The sequence below is a fragment of the Hydra viridissima genome, unplaced genomic scaffold (assembly GCF_058129835.1).
Source record: "Hydra viridissima isolate aposymbiotic clone 2 unplaced genomic scaffold, HvirCarnegie_v1 scaffold_15, whole genome shotgun sequence".
Lineage (NCBI taxonomy): Eukaryota > Metazoa > Cnidaria > Hydrozoa > Anthoathecata > Hydridae > Hydra > Hydra viridissima.
The window spans coordinates 5361770-5376374 of NW_028324314.1; the positions used below are offsets into that span (position 1 = coordinate 5361770).

Here is a 14605-nt window from a genome sequence, read left to right on the forward strand (position 1 = left end):
ATCTACCCCAGCAACTCAGTAATATAACAAGCCAAAAAAGAATGTTACCCTAATAAGGAATCGATACAAGTAACCGAAACAACAGCTGAAATTCAACTACAAGCATTACTTGACCAGACCAGACCACATTGCTTATATAAATATGTCTCAGAGGTTGTAGAAAAGTGTTCAATTGAAGAACAGAAAAATATGGTTTTAATATCAAAATAGGGCTATGATGGATCGCAACAAGCAAAATTTAAGCAAAAATTTCAAAACAACACCGACAATGATGCAAATATTTTTCAAAGTTTTTTAGTACCTCAGAGAATGATTGTTAAAATTTATGGTCAACAGGAAAAAATTATATGGCAAAACCCAGTCACCTCATCTCAAAGGTTCTGCAGGCCCATTCGAATACGTTTCATTAGTGAATCTAAAGACATAACAACGGACGAGATAGAGCACGTAAAAAACTAAATATAGATGGTAAAGTGTGCAACGATGCAACTGATACTACATCAACTATGAGGTGCTACATTTGTGGACAAACATCGAAAAATTTTAATAAATTGATCAAAAAAGAGCCAATCAATACGGAAACCATCTCATTTGGACTCTCGATTCTTCATGAAAGGATCCGTTTTTTTTGAATCGCTTCTTCATTTAGCTTACAAAATACCTTTACAAAAGTGGCAAGCTCGATCAGACGAGGAAAAAAAAATTGTTAAAGAAGCAAAGAAGAAAATACAAACATCTTTCAAAGAAGAATTAGGGCTTCAAGTAGATATACCTAAAGCAGGATTTGGAAATACAAATGACCGCAATACGTCAAAAAGATTTTTTTCAAACCCGGAATTATCTTCACAAATAACTGATGTTAACTTGGATTTGATAAAAGATTTACACGTTATTCTTAAAGTTATTTCAAGTGGATATAAAATTGATGCTGTTAAATTCGACGCTTTTGCTAATGAAACTGCTAAACTGTATATCAATCTGTATGGTTGGTATCCCATGTCTCCAACCATGCATAAAGTTTTGAAGCATGGTGCCGAAGTAATAACTCATGAAATCCTCCTTATCGGCCAGTTATCCGAGGAGGCAGTTGAAGCCCGAAACAAACACTTTCGGCAGTACAGACAAAATTTTAGTCGAAAGTTTTCTCGTATCGACTGCAATACAGACGTATTAAATAGGCTGATATTGAGTTCAGACCCATACATAAGTAGTTCTAGATCAAAACGGCACAAAAAAACGTTGCCTTTTTCCAAAGAAGCAGTCAATATGATGATCTCAGCATGAAGCTTTGATAAGCGAAAATGTCTTTTTATTAATAATAAATTACTCTTTAAAAAATTTCATTTTTTAAATTAAACATTTAATTTTAATAAAATTCTGTGTTTTAAACTAATAAAGTGAAAAAAAATCCATAAAATATATTTGAGCGGTTTTGTCTTACAAATATTCTACTGCGTGTTGTATCAACAAGATTTTGCGTCTACATTTTTCTTAATCGTTTCACTTGACTTACATTAAGCCATGATTATTGTAAACTATAAAACCTGAAATATGAAAAGCATTTAATTCATTTAATGTAAGTAGCAATTAAAACTAATTGAATATTCAAATATTAATTGTGATATATTTACACTTTAAAGATGTTTTAAAATATAAATACACATTTAAACTGTAATGGGTATGTGTTAAAAATTGAAATGGATTGGTGTGGGAAGACTTTGTTAGAACCATTTGAACTGATGTAGTTTTGGTAATTAGATTGTAAAAGCTCATAAATTGTAACCGCAAAACTCGTAAAAAAAACTTTTTTGTGGTAACTTACAAATAAAATTTTTAAAGAAAGATTTTAAACTTGCTTCAGTAACACCATTTGTTTGAAACGTCATTACAAAATTCTAACGAAGAGATTAATTTTTTCAGATGAAAAAAATAACGTTATCATCTAATTTATCAATTCGTAAAAAAGCTCAAATAGAGAAGATAATTTACTTTAATATGGATATACCAACTAGTTGAGCGTTTGGCATTAATCCAGTCTCCTGAACATTTTTCGTGAAGTTCCAGAAATTACTATTATGAAACAGACATGAACAAGCCTTAACTATTCAGTAAAATTTATTTTTGTGAAAATCTCTTAGACTTTTTTAACTAACTCGTTTTTCTTCATATTTTAATTTACAAAAAGAAACTTAGTTTACTATAATAACTTTATATTTTCTTCAAATATTTATCCTCGGTAGTATAGTGGTAAGTATCCCCGCCTGTCACGCGGGAGACCGGGGTTCGATTCCCCGCCGGGGAGGGTCTATTTTTAAAAATCAAATTCGTTGTCTCAAAACACTTTTGTTAGAATGCCATGGCAGATAAAAGATATAAACAACTTAATCAAAAGCTTATCCAAAACTGCGAGAGGTTTTTTAGGACAAAAATGCAAATTTGAACATCATGTTTTCAAATAGCTGGGCCGAAAGAAGGTTTGAAGGAGCAAAAATTAGGACGCTTAAAAATAACCTACTTTATGGTCAAAGTTTTATTTTCTTTTAAAAGTATGCAAATCATTTTGCTTTTTACAAATACAAAATATAGAATGCACAGTTCATTGGGTGAAGGTTGATATAATATTCAATATGATTCAGTAACAAATACATTCCCCCCCCCCCCCCTCCCGAATCCGTTACTGATATCATTCCATGCAATAAATTACCGACACAGTATTCTCTCAATAGCAAATAGGTGAAAAATGCTTTACACCAAAATCAAACGTAGTTTCAATTACGGTTGATTACATCCCGAAACGTGATGTTTCAAAACATCATAACGAAACGTGATGTTTCAAAACATCATCCCGAAACGTGACGTTTCAAAACATCGTAACGAAACGTGACGTTTCAACGGAGAGAAATCAACAATCGTTACATCCGTTGAACGAACTACAAGCAACTAATCGCCATTTTTTAGGCGGGTTAAAGATTTTGATAACCATTTTGACAATTTAATTAAGCAAAGGTCAAAAGCGGCAAGCTTTCTGAAAACTTTTTTCAGGCTTGACACATTTTTAAAATTGGAGATCCTTCGGATCATGCACACATGATCATATACACTTTAATTGAAGATACTGATACTCCAAGGTTAATAGATATCTTCAATGTGAATTCAAATGATAACATTTTTTACAACACGGAGTCTTTTAGAAATGTAGTTCAATTTTCATAAAAAAAAGAAAAGCATCAACTGAAAAGCAGCAACACTCTGAGAGAAGCGATCCAGGAGAAACAATCACTTCAACCTCATTTGGGTTGATCAGTTATAACAGCAGAATCTAATGAACTGGACGAACCAGATCTTCCGAGAGAAATGGAAATCACCAGCCCGATTAAATAGCAGCAGAAGCCCTCATATCACAAACTCTACTTTTGAAATTTTTTAAAGATTACTCCCAGCTCTATTTGGAATCTCCGGACTGCGTCATTAAGGAACTATTCACCAAATTCATCTGTCAAATGTTGAAGAATTCATAATCGGAAAGACTTTGGATGTAAGTTAAAGAATAACAAAGGTCTGCCAGAAAATCTTATATTAGATGGAATGTAGATGTTGTTGCCCGCTTAGAATTGCTTTCGTAAAGCAGAAACCTCATATTGAAAATCTTTAAAGAGCTATAGCTGTTTAAATATTTACAGGTTCAGATGCTTTGCGAAACACTTAATCAAATCTTATCCCACAGGATATTAACGCAGCTTGATTGACTGACTTTGATGCTGAAATATTTGCTGTGAAACCACCACTTACAGATTCTGCAATTTTGGTAGAAATATTTTAAAGTGAAAGCATGAGTGACGAAGATAAGGAATCTATTCATGCGATGCTTTGGAAGAAAAACCATTGGAATGACCTGGGAAAACGTAACAACTGATTAAAAAAGAAATAAGAATCTGGCAATAAATAATCATCATCGATTCAATACTTTTTGTTTATAAGAGATTAAGACAAGTTATTTTGTTTACAAGAGATTGAGACAAGTTATTTTTAGAGTTCAAATCAAGATGGCTATGTACTCCATATTTGTATGTACTCCATATTTGAAAGCTTCCTTTGATTAAAAGTATAAATTTAAATTTTTATGATTTATAAAAACTAAAGTAAAACTAAATCGTTTCTAACCATAAAAAATTAGCTCAACATTTATCAACAGTAGTTGCTTCCGAAACCTCAACATCCCCTCAACATCCCCCTCAACATCCCCCTCAACATCCCCCTCTGTTAAGCAAATTGTTCGAAATGTTAAAAGATCTTTTGATCTTTCTCTTTATAATTTAACACAAGGATCAAAGAATCGTTTGAGAGACAGCACAGCATCATGTCAAACCAACTAAATCTGGTCACACTATTTGGTTCAGAGACATGCTGGCACATCCAAGTTTAAAAGCCAATTTTACTGACCAGATCTAAAAGCCGATTCTACTGACCAGATCTAAAAATTAAAGCAGAAACCGATTATACTTATTTAAAAATTTAACTAAAATTTCATTTGATATTTTTACATAAAACAAAATAGAAAGATATGCTGTATAAGTTATACCACTATAAGATTACAATAAATACATACAAAAAAATTTTAGTTCCTATCAAGTAGATAGACAAACAAACAAAACAAAAAAATCAAGTTTGGAATTACCTTTATAACTATCTAGCTCATCGATATCTGCAATTTGACTGTAATTCGTTTCTGATGTTGATTTCTGTAAGATACAAAGCATATCAAGTTCAAATACACACGCTTAGAATCACAATTAAAAACGAAAGAAGCTCTTTAAAAACGCTTTTATCGATGTCACATTTACCTTCACAATCGGAATCGGTATGTGAACTAAATTGCATATCTGGTTTCTTACAGCTCTCACTTCATCTAGTTGGCTGCTCCTGCAACGAACGAAAAAAAAGTCATAAGAAATGAAAGAAGAACGTCTAATTTTGCTTCATAGTTTAAACTTCTGACATCGGCTGCAATTATATTTGCGAAAATAACAGAAAAATCTAAACGGTTTGATAACAACTGTATTCACAACTCCTTTTACACAACTAGCATAATAAGATTAATGATTAGAAATAAAAATCAAACCACGATGTATCCAATAACAAATTCATAACACTTTTAGCAGCTTCTTCTGGGATGATATCTGTAAAAGTTACCAACGTTGTATAAAATTGTTCTGCAGTGTTGACACGTATCTAGAAAAAAAACAAGTCCACGTTTCAAACCGCAGTTTTTGTGCGAAAATCAACATTTTTCATGTTTATGTTTCTTGGGAAAACATGTATAAGAGTAACATAAGAGTAACATAAGAGTAACATAAGAATAACATAATAGTAGCATAATGGTAACATAACAGAAAATACGTCACTGACCCTGGGGTACTTGTGACACAGCAAAAAAGATATCTTTTGAAGACATTTTATTCGGACTTTGCCAACAAATTGTGTTAATCCACAAAACCTTAAAACGAGTCGCACTTTTATTGCAAACTGTTTAATTTTGTTTTATTGAAAATTTATGGGTAAAAGGGGCAATATAAAACAAAACTCACACTTTAACAGACGCGATGAGTTTGGTTGTATCACCTGAACATGAAATCTCGTCCTTCACTAGTTCAAATAGTTGCAAGGGAAATTCATCACTTAAAAAGTAAAATATACATTGTTATTATGAAGAATATTTACGAATTGTTCGTTGTTCCGAATTGCTTATTTAAAGAGAGTTTTAAATTTTACTTCAAGTCTTTTTTAACATGCGTGATCAATAGGGCATCCCATACTTTCAAAAATTATCGTTTTTAACCATAAACACTAGGCCCCAATATTTTTTTGCTTGAAGGTATATTAATGTAAAATATGTTTTAAAAAACCTGATATTTTAAAACCTGATATTTTAAAGTCTTCATTTGCAAAAATCAACTTTATTGTTTCATTTTCTAGAAGAAAAAAAAAATGTTGCGGACGCAATAAAAAACCCTTTACACATTTTGATAAAAAAGTTCTTGCGGACGCAATGAAAAACCCAAAACAAAGTTTTAGAAAGAGTATTTAAAGTTATTTTAATAAAAGATTTTGACTTAATTTTATATTTATATATTTTTCGTATTTCGATTTTTTAGTAACTATTTAACACACAAATATTGTCATAGTAAAGGAGATATTTAACAATGAGTATGAAAACACAAATTGTATGAAAATAAGAAAAACGACAAGCACAAATATGCTTGAATTAATCGGTAATAAATACAATTTTTTAAAATAAAAATATTTTAGAATTATCTTAATGTTATAAATGTTTTAATAATATTATATTACTTTAATAATATAAATATTAACGAATTCTTATAAAAAACTTATCAGTAAAAATATTACATTATTAATAATAAAATTAATAATATTGATAATAATATAATAATAATATTTTTTTCCAGAGAAAAAGAAAAGACTTTATGTCTTCTGAGTTACCAACTGGTGCTATTCTACGTAAAGCTATACTGAAAGAGTTATCAGAAAAGAATATCTCTATTGGATGATTTTGTTAATGAAACCAAATCATTGGAAGTTGATAAAAAAAAAACGGTAAAAAGCAAACTCAGACTTTTCATCTCCAGTAAATGTTATAGATCCATGACAGAAAGATCAAAAAAAGTATATTACGATGTACAGGAAAAAGTTTGCAGAAAAAAGTTAAACAAAAAGGAGGATATTAACAAGATAATAAAGTCTGTTTGATAAAGTTAACTGCAAATGTTCTATTCTTATCCATAATTAATCATATTGTCTGCGATTTGAAAGAAAAGTTCACATCAACTGTACATATGAAAAATCAGCAAGGAATCTCTTGATTGAGTTAAAATTTATTCAAACGCAGAGAAAAAAAAAAAAAAAAAAAAAAAAAAAAAGGGGGGGAGGGGAGGGAGGGAAGAAAGGTCAAGTTGTGATACGATCAAAAGATTATAAAGAGATTAAAAGGAAATGAAAAGCAATAGAGCAAAGTAGTACCTAAAAAAGTACCAAAACAGTATCTAAAAAAGGTTAAAGAAAAGGAAATGTTAAATTTGAAAAGAACATATGAATTTTTGGAAAAATATAACAAAGAGGAAGGGTACTTAAAATGAAACAGTGACTTAAAATGTTTTAACTATACAGAAGAAACTGATGTGATAGATTAAAGATACTGATGTGTTACTGATGTGTTAGATAAAAGGATTTTATAGTAAAGTGAAATTATACAAAGATTTAAAATAAGGCTTTTACTTCAATTCGATTTGAAATTTTAACCACTGCTGCTACTGCAATTGCTTCAACGTATTTAAAGGATTTGGTTAAGGTTAAAATTGTTTCAGAATCTTTTTTATTGCTGGACAAAAATAAAGTGCATAGAGCCAAAAATAAGGTTATGTTGGAGTGTCAGATTGCTGGAGAGAATTAAGTCTGAAGATGTTTCTTGTATTCTCTTTGATGGAAGAAGTGAAAAAACCAATGTATTTAATGAGGAAACTAAAAAAAATTATCCTCAAGTTAAAAAGGAAGATCATTAGACTTTGACTGATGAGTACGGTAAATATCTTCATCATTTAACCAAAGAAGAAATTCCTAAAAAAACAAAGATTAAATCTGCTGAACATATTGTAAAATTAAATATTTCACTGGTCTACTTTGTAAGGTATTGAAGATACATTTAAGTTGGTTGTGATAGCACAACTATAAATTTAACTCAAAATGGAGGTGTTATCGATTGTTTAGAGGTTAAATTAGAAAAAAGTTAGGATGGCTAATATGTTCACTTAACACAAATAAACTTAGTCTTTTACATAGATATATAATTAATAGAAGAGCTCGATGGTAAGACAACCTCAAAGACAGGGCTGGACCCCCTCTGGACCCCAAGGTAAGTTGCTTTCCAAGGTGATTGAAATGGAAAGAAATTATAATTTCAAGTCAATATCTGTAGGTCCTAGTTTAATTAAACTTCGTGAAGAAATAGTAAATGAGTTATCTTCAGATCAGAAATATGCTTACAAACAACTTCAGCATCTTAATAAAAACATGGAAACTAGAAAATATTAGAAAATGGGAAGCTTAGCTCCCAGAGCATAAAAGATTCGTAACTTAAACTTGCATGCAACCAAATTGAATTACAGTGAACACACTTAGAAAATTTGTAGCAAATTTAAAGTAATTGCAATTTTGCTTGGTTATACAAAATAATGCTGCTTCATTTGTGAATTGTTTATGCTATTGTTTGGTAGCCCTAGTACATTCAAAATTTGACATTTGTTTTCATGTGACAAAAAAAATTAAAACTTTGTTAATCAGTGTATTGACTGTTATTAACAAAAAAACAAATTCCAATGCTCATTGGTGTTTTGTTTTTCTATTAACAATGGTATAAAACACATGCAATATCATTTCATTTGTCTGGATTTTAGCTTGTTTTATTTAGAAGTTTATGCTTTTTGTGTGTGTGTGTATGTGTGTGTGTTTAAAAATTAGAAGATAAAAGGAACTTAGTTAAAAAAAAACTGTGTAAAAGACAACTTGAAGAATTACATGTAACAGCTGATATCTGAAACTAAATTACTAAGCTTATGGGTTAAAAGGATATAAAAACCTTAAATAATGGCCATAAAAACTCTTTTTTTAATTATAAAATCAAAAAATCATTAAAAACATTATTCATTAGGGCAAAATTGACATTTTTCAATCATTTTCAAGTAAATTTTAGTTAAAAACTTTTTTTACAGAATAACAGTAAACAATTGGTCATTTTCTTGGTGACGATGAATTATCATAGAAAGTTTAATCCTTTTTTGTCATAATTGCCTTAGTTAATATCTCTACTAAAAAATAAATAAAAACACCTCTTTTCTGGATCATTATAAATATCCAAACATGCTGATGTAAGTAATAAATCAAATAAGCGCATCATTGGAATAACAATTCTAAATAAACAATTGCTCATCATAATTATCATAATTATAATTTATTTTTACAGATTTTTTTTTCTACAAAGGTTTTCTACAAAGTTTGCTTTTGCATATTCATTTTGTATATTATAACTTTTTACTTTTAAATTATTGTTTAAATTATTGTTAAATTATTGTAATTCAAAAAGTAAAACTGAAAAAAAAAATTACCTGTCATTTTTCTTGTTATTCTTCATAATTAGAAGCAAATTGTTTGTAACTACCTTCATGTCATCTTCACTGATTTTTTAATAAAAAATTTTTAATAAAAATTTTTTAAAAAAAAAGATTAAAAATAAGTTTAGGGAATTTCTTTAACAATAAAAATATTTTTTTATTTTTTATTTTAAAAAATATTAAATCATAAAAAATATTTTGACAACAACAAGCCCAATAGAAAAGTATAATAGCTACATCCATAGATTTTAAATGATAAAAAAAATTATTTATAAAATTCATAACTTTTTAATATCAGTTTATAGGTCTTCTACTAGTAAATAATTCCTTAGGATTTTTTTGCAATTGACTTACTTGTCTTGGATGTCAGAAAAAAAGTCAAGTAGACCATCTGAAGAACATCTTACCTAAAGATATAAATCCCATACTACAATACTTGATACTATTATTCTTTTAAAGTTTATCAGTTTAAGCCACCTTATTCAGCCTCGAAGTATCATATCAGCCTGGAAATTAAGAAAAATCTCAGTGCAAAATTTAGTCAGCTTCCATTTTCCATTTTCTCATTGTCAACAATCACTTCATTAAACAGCAATCTATTGTTCATTAAACACATACTTTGTAAGCAATCTATTGTTTATTATCTATTTATTATTCATTAGCTAGATTATTTTTCTTGGTTTTTCTCAGTTTCTTCAGTTTTTATTTAAATTTTGGTTTTAAATATAAATTTGTTAAGAAATTAAAAACTGTTAAGAAATTACCAGAGATTCGGTGATTCCACCAACACTGACACACAAACCGAGGAGAACATGATACTGATAAACATGTATTCTCAGCAACTTTGATATTGCACCATATGCTTCTAAGGGTGCTGACCAGTTTAGGGAAGAGCACAAAGATCTAAGAATCAGAAGCCAGAGGATTCATAAAAATTAACTATTCTACTTTTATTCATTATTGTAACACATTGATATAATAATATAGCAATAGACTTTTAAAAAAATAGTTAACATTGATTATAAAAGTAGTAAATATTTGTCTTGCTATTATATACGAGGGTAGTACAACTGTCTTTCATTTGAAAACTTTTTTTGCACAGAGAAAATTTTTTTTACTCAAACAACACTTACTCTGGAAGAAGTTTAAACAATTCTTCATAACTTGGTATATATATAACCCCAGGGCTGAAAAAAATATTATTTTTTACTGATCAACTCTAGAAAGTTATCAACATATGGAACCATTAATAAACCCAATAAGTAATCACCTGTGATACAAAAACTTTACAAGAGCATTTCCAGCACATTCTCGAGTTCGATCAATCTTCTCTGAACACTGCTGAACAAGACAGCAGATGATTTTTGTAGATCTAGAGATGAGTAAAAGATGGTTATTTGAATAACTTAACTGGCTAACAAAAATTTCTACCAAGGATTTTCCCTTAAAATATAATAAGCTATCTAAAAATATGATTATTTGCACAAAATGTTGTAATTGATGTGTGATCCCACTTAATGATGTCTTTCAATGATTTTCTGATGCAATAGAAAATAGGAATTACCTTTTATAATATTTTTTAAAAAAATCAATTAAAAAAATTTTTAAAATTTCAGAAAATGAAGCAGAATTAAAGCACAACTTACATATCTTTTGGAATAGAAAATCCAGTGCTGAGAACAAGAATTGAAAAGTCAACTAAAGCTGACATGGCAGACTCACGAACCCTAAAAAAATAAAACAAAATCTTTCGTATATTCTTTCTATTCTCTTTTATATATATATACTTACTTTTATAGCTATATAATTAAATTTTTAAATATCATTTTTGTTAAATTCTTAGGGTGAAAAAAAATACGAATAAAAAAAAACAGAAACTACTTTTTATTTGCTGCGCACAGTTTTAATAAAGCTATCATTATTTTAAGTTTAATAAAGCTATCATTATTTTAAGTTTAAATGAATTTAAAACAAAAAAGAAAAAAAACCCACTACCATGCTCCAACATCTCCTCTACTATCAACTGTGTAGTCTTGCAGGGCCGTGAAGAAGCAATCATATAAACGCTCATAATCTCCAACATTAGCTAAGCCTGCAGTTAAACAAATTCTGGAAAAAAAGTCGTATATTACTTTCTTTATATTTTTTAACAAAAACTAAAAAGAAAAAAGAAAAAACTTTTACTTATAGACTTTTTTAACTCCTCACTTTACAATAGAAGTGATTGAATTCATTCTAGCTTCAGCAAATATCCCATCATTAAGTTTGTTATTAGTAGTTAAACTTGAAGTAATAAGCAAGTCCAAAATCTGATTAACTTGTTCAATCAGCATAAATTTTGGTAAGACTCCTAGTGCATTGGCAAACCCCATTCTAGAAAGAAAGTTTTAATTATAAACTCAACATCAGAAGTTTTTTTGTTTTCCCCTCTAGAAAAATCTTACATATTTGTTCCTATCATTTTTACAATCTAAATTTCAAAAACATACCAGTAAAGTTAAACACCCATTTTTAACTGAAAAAATGTTGAATGTTTTGTAACTGCAAAATGAAATTTAAACAATTTAATTTGTTTATTTAATTTGTTACACCTTTAAAAAAAGCTTTTTAAAACAAAAGCATTAATTTTCTTGATTTTAATGATAGAGAGTTAAGAGACTTTATTTACAAAAAAAAATTGTTCATATGTTTGTTGTCATACATACATATACATTCATACATACATACATACATGCATGCATACATACATACATACATACATACATACATACATACATACATACATACATACATACATACATACATACATACATACATACATACATACATTTTAGTAGTATAATACAGTAAAACAAAACTCATAAATAACTTATATTCTTAAATCTTTACCTAACAAACTTATTGGAAGAATGTAGCTGTGAACAGATCTTCTTCAAAACATCATCTAGAAATTAAATTTAAAAAACATCACCATTATTATTTATAATACTTAATATTTTTTTATTTGTGAAAACTTACTATAAGCCAGGCATGGGTTATTCTGCAAGTACTGCAAACAAAACGGTGCAAGAGCATTGCAAGCAGTTTTCTATATGAAGAAATAGTATACAAAGACTTTTATATAAAATAATGTGAAAGAGAAACGTTTCAGCAAAAATGCAACTTTATTAAATTACAGAAAACTAAAACCTGAACATCTACAAGGGTCTGTGATAAAGAATCTTCAATCACAAACATCCAGTCATCTATGCAAAAAAATTTACAACATAAAAATTTACAACAATATTTATAACAATAAAAACAAAAAAATACAACTTATGCAAAAAAGTACATTAAATGGGGTTTATATCACAAAGAAATCCCCAAAAGATTTTTAATTGTGACCCACTACCATATTAAAAGTTGTTCATTTGTAACCCACCATCAAAGGTTATTCATTTGTAAAAGAAAACATACTTTATGCAATTACATTTATCTATTTAATAAAGCATGTAAAAGAAATAAATGTGAAATAATAAATACATCTTTTTTTTCAGTGACTATACTAACGAATTTTTTGAAAAAATATTTTTGTTTTAAAATATTTTAGTTTTCCATAAAGATAAAAATTAGTTTTAAGAAGAAGATGTTAGCAAGAAATGTAAGAGAAAAAATTGTTTGAAATAAATATTTGTAAAATCCTATTAGAAGCTTTAATTCAACAACAAGAGTTGAAAATTTATCATTACACCATAGGTTGTGTAATTCAACATTTTTCTCAAACAAAATCAATCAGACACAAATCTGATGAAGAAAAGAGGGTTTTCAAGAAAAAAAAAGAAAGTAAACTTGTTTCAAAGAAAGTAAAATGGTTTCAAGATTCATCCAGCCTCTCACAAAGGCAAGATGCAAAAAGATATGGATTTTCTCACAGTTTTGTTGCAAAAGTTTAAATTAATACATTCTTCATTCTTTCAAATCACAAAAAATTATATTTCCAAATATAGAGGAGAAGCAGATAAGAAATTTAAATAAAGAAAACACAATAAGTTTGCTAAGTAAAAGCCTTGATTAGGCAAGCTATTTACAGTTGTGGCAAAAAATCCGCACCATATGTTTGTGAGTCCACATTTACTAGAAAAATATATTAATGTATGCTTACAAAAACAGCTTTTATCTCTCATTAAACTACCTGATAATGGACCTGTGTTCTGGCCTGACTTGGCATCAAGTCATTATGGTAAAATGGCAATGGAATGGTATGAACAAAGTGATATGGACGTTTGCTTAAAATAGCTGACCTTCCAAATTGTGCAAAATTGAGAATTATTGAAAAGTACTGGGCAATTATTAAACCAAAAATGAAAAAAAAAACTTTGCAAAATAATTAAAGATTAAAAAATTCATTGAAAGAAGCATCAAATTAATATGAATGTAATCTGCAAGGTTATGAAGGCAACCAAAATTAAAATTAAAAATTTTATTAGATGTCTGCAGAAAAATATTCTTTGAAGTATTTTATCTTCATTAGAATAACTTTGAAGATATATCACTTTCACAGTACCAGAGTTAAGCAAATTTCACATTTTCAAAAAAAAAAAAAAAAAAAAAAAAACACATTTTATGACTTCAAGTATATTAAGTAACAATTTATTTAAAATGTATATTACTTAAAGCATTAAACTATATACTAATTCATTTGTTAAACTATATAAATTATTTATCTAAAATGTATATTAGTAAAAACATTAGAATTATTTTACTTTAAATAAAAAGTCCATTTCTCTACTTTCACATTTATTAGGTTTTTATGCTTTATACCGAACATATTTAAACTTTACTAAGATATGTTTAATTGAATTGACATAACAGATTTCAATTAGTTGAATTTAAAAGCCAATTATGTTTTATATGGAAAAAAACTTTGAAAGTTGGATTTTAACTTTTTATATCTTTTTCAAACACTTTTCAAATTTATTTTCTTAAAAACTGACTTTGAATCAATTTGATTTTAATTTCTAAGTCAAAATGCAACTGACTTTTTTTTATTTAAATTTCAAAGTTTTAAAATTGAATTATATAATAATTACATAATAAATACATGATAAAACAAAAGAACATGTAACATTCATCAAATCGATCTTAAAGTAAAGAAATACCTAACACAGCCACATTTTTAACAGGGATTTCAGAATAAGAAAATTTTTCAATCATGCAGCACACTAAAATACGAAATTAAAGCTCATCCAAAATATCATTTTTAGTAAATAATTTCTAACCAATTTTATTAAGAAATGAAAACCAAAAACAAAACCTGCTTTTCTTAAGTGCTCTCCGTCAACTCCCCTAAATAAAATATTCTTTAAATAGACAACATAACAGTGATAACATAATAGAGATTACTTCTTTACAAAAACAACATAACAGAGATAACATTATAGAGCAAG

General features: G+C 28.2%; 1 protein-coding gene, 1 non-coding gene and 1 pseudogene across 7 annotated transcripts in view; 2 read left to right on the forward strand and 1 right to left on the reverse strand.

Moving 5' to 3' along the window:
* Window positions 1–2230: 2230 nt before the first annotated feature.
* Window positions 2231–2302, forward strand: Trnad-guc (transfer RNA aspartic acid (anticodon GUC)). The gene has a single exon. It is a non-coding gene; the product is annotated as a tRNA-Asp (tRNA).
* A 1631-nt stretch (window positions 2303–3933) lies between these two features.
* LOC145193115 (tubulin-specific chaperone D-like) overlaps window positions 3934–14605 on the reverse strand; it is a 37805-nt gene continuing 27133 nt past the window's right edge. For 4 of the 6 annotated variants that reach the window (XM_090072696.1, XM_090072697.1, XM_090072699.1 and 1 more), the window contains 20 exons: window positions 14473–14504; window positions 14318–14380; window positions 12369–12424; window positions 12198–12267; window positions 12069–12123; window positions 11388–11552; window positions 11175–11288; window positions 10826–10906; window positions 10450–10551; window positions 10313–10366; window positions 9944–10082; window positions 9534–9586; window positions 9174–9242; window positions 8898–8978; window positions 5586–5675; window positions 5407–5494; window positions 5120–5229; window positions 4842–4920; window positions 4676–4739; window positions 3934–4471 (listed from right to left, as the gene is read on the reverse strand). In XM_090072696.1, coding sequence (XP_089928822.1) covers window positions 4446–4471; window positions 4676–4739; window positions 4842–4920; window positions 5120–5229; window positions 5407–5494; window positions 5586–5675; window positions 8898–8978; window positions 9174–9242; window positions 9534–9586; window positions 9944–10082; window positions 10313–10366; window positions 10450–10551; window positions 10826–10906; window positions 11175–11288; window positions 11388–11552; window positions 12069–12123; window positions 12198–12267; window positions 12369–12424; window positions 14318–14380; window positions 14473–14504 — 1591 coding nt within the window. In that variant the 3' untranslated portion in view covers window positions 3934–4445. Of the gene's footprint in view, window positions 4472–4675; window positions 4740–4841; window positions 4921–5119; window positions 5230–5406; window positions 5495–5585; window positions 5676–8897; window positions 8979–9173; window positions 9243–9533; window positions 9776–9943; window positions 10083–10312; window positions 10367–10449; window positions 10552–10825; window positions 10907–11174; window positions 11289–11387; window positions 11553–12068; window positions 12124–12197; window positions 12268–12368; window positions 12425–14317; window positions 14381–14472; window positions 14505–14605 lie in introns of all 6 variants that reach the window. The other 2 variants (XR_016447554.1, XR_016447553.1) reach the window with 2 other exon arrangements.
* On the forward strand, window positions 6661–8103 carry LOC149878354 (uncharacterized; annotated as a pseudogene).